The 6,280-nt window shown below is 38.8% G+C and overlaps 1 protein-coding gene across 1 annotated transcript; it reads left to right on the forward strand.

Moving 5' to 3' along the window:
* Nucleotides 1-388: 388 nt before the first annotated feature.
* Nucleotides 389-3,091, forward strand: LOC109219853 (pentatricopeptide repeat-containing protein At2g41080). Its single transcript, XM_019384321.1, has 2 exons — nucleotides 389-2,401; nucleotides 2,671-3,091. The coding sequence occupies exon 1, from the start codon at nucleotides 411-413 to the stop codon at nucleotides 2,385-2,387; it is 1,977 nt and encodes a 658-aa protein (XP_019239866.1). The 5' UTR covers nucleotides 389-410; the 3' UTR covers nucleotides 2,388-2,401; nucleotides 2,671-3,091.
* The last annotated feature ends 3,189 nt before the right edge of the window (nucleotides 3,092-6,280 follow it).

The raw sequence follows: 6,280 nt of genomic DNA on the forward strand, positions 1-6,280 counted from the left end.
CGAATCGGGTAACTTTAGTTCAAACCCTGTTTATCTTAAAAAATTCATTGAATATGCATAAATTATTAATTTTGAACCCAGTAACTTAAAACGATTAGAATATTAACCCATAAGCTTGAAATCCTGGGTCCGCCTCTGAACGTAACCTCACTAAATCAGTCGTTATATAAAATGGATCTTTTCATCATTACGTAACAACAAATATAATGACACAATACAATAAAATTTAACTACCGACCTACGATACAATAATAAACGACCATGTAAAGCTCTAAGATCACAATAACGTAAAAGAATTTTTAATAGTATAGTATATGCACCTTTAATTTAAAATTAGAGGATTCCAAACCAAGACACATAAAATGAGAGGACAAAATAAAAGGCAACGACCAACTTGAACTTTTAAAGGAATGGGACAGTCTTGTCTAAGACCTCTGAGTTTCCTTCCCCTCCGTTCATCAAACTCTCGGCCGTTCTCGACAGCCTCCACTGAGTTTTCAATCCTATGTTCTCAAGGTTACTTAAAAGAAGCTTTCAATAAGTTCTCTTTCCTAATATGGGACAACCCATCTCATTTCTCTTACCTTCTACAATCATGCATCCAAAAAAAATCTGTTTCCCTCACCAAACAGCTGCATTCTCTCATACTAACCTCTGGCTGTTTCAAAGACAAATTTGTTTCCAACCACCTCCTTAATGCTTACTCTAAGTTGGGTCAGCTAGATACTGCGGTTTCACTGTTTGATAAATTGCCTAAAAGAAATGTCATGTCTTTTAACATTTTGATTGGTGGGTATGTACATATTGGCGATTTGGATAGTGCCTCTAAGCTGTTTGATGAAATGGGTGAGAGAAATTTGGCTTCTTGGAATGCAATGATTACTGGGTTGACTCAGTTTGAGTTCAATGAGAAGGCATTGAGTTTGTTTTCACAAATGCATGGACTGGGTTACTTGCCTGATGCATTTACTCTTGCAAGTGTTTTAAGAGGTTGTGCTGGCTTGAAGGATGTGAATAAGGGCAGGCAGGTTCATGGTTGTGTGTTGAAATTGGGATTAGAGAACCATCTGGTTGTTGCAAGTTCGTTGGCGCATATGTATATGAAGTCCGGTAGGTTAAGTGAAGGAGAGATTGTGATCAAGTCAATGCCAGCTCCAACTGTCGCGGCTTGGAATACCCTTATTGCTGGTAAGGCTCAGAATGGATGTTTTGAGGGTACATTGGAGCTGTATAATTTGATGAAAATCGCTGGGTTTAGACCGGATAAGATAACTTTTGTTAGTGTGATCAGCTCGTGTTCGGAGCTGGCTACGATAGGACAGGGACAGCAGATTCATTCTGAGGTTATAAAAACTGGAGCAATTTCTGTCGTTGCAGTTGTTAGTTCCTTGATTAGCATGTATTCAAAATGTGGGTGTATAGATGAAGCTGAGAAGATTTTTGAGGAAAGGGAGGAAGCTGATATTGTTTTATGGAGTGCTATGATTTCTGCTTATGGGTTTCATGGGAGAGGAAAGAACGCGGTTGGGTTGTTTCATCGTATGGAGCAGGAAGGACTGGTACCTAATGATGTGACTTTCTTGAGTTTGCTCTATGCCTGTAGTCATAGTGGGATGAAGGACGAAGGGCTTGAATTTTTCAACTGTATGGTGGAAAAGTACAATGTGGAACCTCAACTGGTGCACTATACATGTGTGGTTGATCTCCTAGGAAGAGCAGGCCGTTTGCAGGAGGCTGAAGCTCTTATTAGATCTATGCCTGTGAAGCCTGATGCTGTCATGTGGAAGACGTTGCTATCGGCCTGTAAAGTTCATAAAAATGCCGATATGGCTAGGAGTATAGCTGAAGAAGTTTTGAGGATTGATCCTCAGGATTCGGCTTCATATGTGCTCCTTGCTAATGTTCATGCATCTGCTAAAAGGTGGAAGTATGTTTCTGAAGTTAGGAAATCAATGAGGGATAGGGGAGTAAAGAAAGAACCAGGAATAAGCTGGCTGGAGTTGAAGAACCAGGTTCATCACTTTATTATAGGTGATAAATCTCATCCACAGTCGGAAGAGGTTGATGTATACTTAAAGGAATTGATTGCAGAACTGAAGTTAGAGGGCTATGTTCCTGATACAGGGTCCGTTTTGCATGATATGGATTTAGAGGAAAAAGAGCACAACTTGGTCCATCACAGTGAAAAATTAGCAATTGCTTTTGCTCTAATGAACACCCCTGAGAGTTTTCCAATTAGGATAATGAAGAATTTACGAATTTGTGGCGATTGCCATGTGGCTATTAAGTACATTTCCAAGATCAAAAAGCGAGAAATTATTGTACGGGATGCCAGTAGGTTTCATCACTTCAAAGATGGCTGTTGTTCTTGTGGAGATTATTGGTGACTATCTGACTGTAGGTAATGGTCGTTCCCCTTTTCTCATATCGAGACTGTTTATGAACCCTTATTTCCTCTGTTAGATGTAACAATATTCAAACCTTGAAAGAGATTCACAAAAATTAAATCTTTTATTTATTTTCATACATATTGAAAAGTGAATATTTCTGAGTAACACCATGTGTCCAAATGTTTTTGCATATTATGTTCTTCGGCCCCATTTTATTTCCCTTTAAATGTTAAGATGAAGAAACCACATACTAATCTTGTGGTCCATGGAACTATACAAGGGAAAGAGGAAGAAAGGAAGAAGATGATGGAGAAGAGTAAAGAGGAGATGAAGATGAAGAGTAAAGTGTTTTTCGATACTTCTGATGTTGTCTGAATCCCTCTTTGGACAAGCAACTGGGCCTACCGGATATTGGGCTTCTAATAAGATTCAGTTTTGGATCATTATTATTAGAAGGGTTATTATTGTTTGGGCCAGCTGAAGATATTGTCGTTTGGGCAAGCTGAAGACAGGCTTATTCATTTTCTTTTACAAGTTTATCCACTTCATATATTCTTTTATTGTTATTGTAAATAGCATGTGATTAGTTATAGGGTAGCTAATAGAATAGAGACAAGTGTATAGGTGGTTATTTTCCTTAGATTCCCTTTCAGCTGTTAAATAGTACAATGTACAGTGAGATATGGATTCAATACAGAAAATACAGGATATTTTCTCAAAATTAAATCTCTTCAAATCTTTCATGGTATCAGAGCAATAAGCTCGATCCAACAGTCCATCCATCATTCTTTTACATCAAAGTTCATCCTCAAAATCAATAGCCTAAAATGGTTGAAACAACTGCAGAAGCTACTGCTGAGGCAAGCAGTGTTGCGAAAACTGTAGCCTATGATGCTAATCATCCCTACCATCTCAATAATTCTGACTCTCCTGGAATGACATTAGTCAACTCTGTTTTTGAAGGTAGAGGGTATCCAGGATGGAGAAGATCCATCCTCCTGTCTCTTTCAGCCAAGAAGAAGCTTGGCTTCATCAATGGAGGCTGTCAACCTCCAGATTTGAAATCCCCAGACTATGAGCAATGGAGTTGCGTGAATGACATGGTCATCTCTTGGATCCTAAATGCCCTTTCAAAGGACATAGCAGATAGTGTCATTTACTCCAAAACTGCAAAAGATCTTTGGGACAGTCTTGAGCAAAGGTTTGGAAGATCCAATGGAGCTAAGTTGTATCACCTGCAAAAGGAATTATCAGGGTTAGCGCAAGGAAACTGTGACATAGCAGGATATTTTACTAAGCTCAAAAGATTATGGGATAAATTGGATGCTTTGAATGTCATCATATGTTGTTCTTGCATCTGTGTATGTGAAGGAAAGGCAAAGCTAACAAAATCCTTGGAAGATCAGAGATTAATTCAATTCCTAATGGGTCTAAATGACACCTATGCTCAGGCAAGAGGGAACATTCTTATGATGAACCCCCTACCTAGCATGGATGTTGCTTATTCACTCCTCCTGCAAGATGAGAATCAAAGGGAAGTGTATGCTAATGCACAATTCAACAGTCAACCAGTGTCATTCATGGCAGCAGGAGAAGATAAGCAACCTAATGCACAACTACTAGCTGACTTTGCAGCCTTCATGAGCATAGGACCAGGGAAGAATTTTCAAAGAAGCAGAAACCAATCACAAAGAGGAGGAGGCATAGGGTCTAAGTTCAACAACACAGTACAGAGGTTCCCCAAGTCTCAGCAGAAATTCAAAGGGAGGAAGAAATACAACCCAAATGTGACCTGTTCCTATTGTGGAAAAACAGGTCATTCTCAAGAAGACTGTTACAGGATCATTGGATTCCTAGAAGATTTTGAGTTTACAAATCAGAAGGGGTACCAGAATCAAATCAAAGGGAATGCAGTACTGACACATGATGAACATGAAGGGTCAGCAGGACAAAGCAATGAGCACAACAACAATTTTGGACAGCAGCTAAGCAAAGAACAGATAGCTGAAATGATGCAGATGTACAAGCAAGCAAAGCTAACACAGGGAGGAAACAATGGAATCAATGCCAATGCAGTTGCTGGTACAATTTTAAAATATTCAAGTTCAGTTTTCACTACTCTAAAATCAGATACTTGGATCATTGATTCAGGTGCCTCAGAGCACATGTGTTTTGACCCAAATTCTTTCTTATTTTTAACTCCTCTTCCTGTCCCTTTAAACATCAGTTTGCCTAATTCATTCAAGGTAATTGTCACTCACATAGGAAGCATCACTATACTGCCAGGTCACACTCTGAACAATGTATTACATGTTCCAGAGTTCAAGTATAATCTATTGTCAGTTAATAGATTTTGTATTCAATTCAAATATGATGTATTGTTCACATCAGTTGAGTGTGTGTTGCAGGGCCTTTCAATGAAGAGTCCTCAAGCTATTGGTGAAGTTAGAGAAGGGCTCTATCTATTGGAACCAAATAGTGTCAAGTCTAAAGTCTTCTTTAGTAATGATGTATTTTCTATTCCAAAAGGAAGAAATTCCATTTCAAAGTCAGTTTCCTTTCCTAGTTCAATTCAAGCTAATGTTGTTAGTGATTTTAAGCTTTGGCATGTAAGGTTGGGACACCTCCCATTTTCAGCAATGAAACATTTAGATTTCCTTCATTGTAAACCAGATTCTGATTTTATTTGTGATGTTTGTCCTAGGGCTAAACAGACTAGAAACCCTTTTCCTGTTAGTGCCATCAGGACCAAGCAAATATTTGATCTTATTCATGTTGACACATGGGGACCCTATAAGTCAAACACCTACAATGGATTCAAATATTTTCTAACTATAGTAGATGACTATAGTAGAGGGACATGGACATTCTTGTTAAGTACAAAAAGTAATGCTTTTCCTATGCTCAAGGATTTTCTGTCTATGGTTGAGAGGCAATTTAATGTAAAGGTGAAGATCATAAGATCTGACAATGCTTTAGAATTGGGAAAAGGAACTCAAGAGGCAGCCTATCTTTCTTCTCAAGGAATTCTACATCAATTGTCTTGTGTAGCAACTCCTCAACAAAATGGGATTGTTGAGAGAAAGCATAGGCATTTTTTGGAAATTGCAAGGGGCTTGATGTTTCAGTCTAAGCTGCCTATGAAGTATTGGGGGGAATCCATTCTAACTGCCACCTATCTCATTAATAGAATGCCTTCTAGTGTGCTTAATGGAAAGACACCATATGAGGTCCTATTTCAGAAGAAACCTAAGTATGATTACTTTAGGAATTTTGGTTGTCTTTGTTATGCTTCAACACTAGCACAAGGAAGGGGGAAATTTGATGAGAGGGCAACAGCTTGTGTATTACTTGGCTATCCTATTCATCAGAAAGGCTACAAGCTGTTAGAGTTGAAAACAGGAAAGGTATTTGTGTCAAGGGATGTGAAATTTCATGAATCATATTTCCCTTTTGCTGAGAATAAGTCTACCAGACAACCCATTTTTTCAAATCCAACCCTTACCACAGAAACTACACATTCACAACCATCAGAAGATCCACTCTCACCCATTCCTTTGGAACCTGAAAATTCTGACAGTATATCCTCACCTTCATCTCCACATAACTACATTCAAAGATCTCCCTCACAACAGTCTTCTAGTCCACCCCTTTTTCAACCTATTCTAGATACAACACACCTCTCCTCATCTACCCAAGAATCTCAACAGCACACACCAGTAAGAAAATCAGGAAGGGTATCCAAGCAACCAACCTACTTGAATGACTATGTGTGCAACAACATCATGCTCACAGATGTGGAAGGTATTTGTTTCCATCAACCATGTAACCCTAGGCAGTACTGTTTTTCCTCTCTTTCACCCAACAACCAACACATCATACAGTCCCTC

Source organism: Nicotiana attenuata, unplaced genomic scaffold, assembly GCF_001879085.1.
Source record: "Nicotiana attenuata strain UT unplaced genomic scaffold, NIATTr2, whole genome shotgun sequence".
Lineage (NCBI taxonomy): Eukaryota > Viridiplantae > Streptophyta > Magnoliopsida > Solanales > Solanaceae > Nicotiana > Nicotiana attenuata.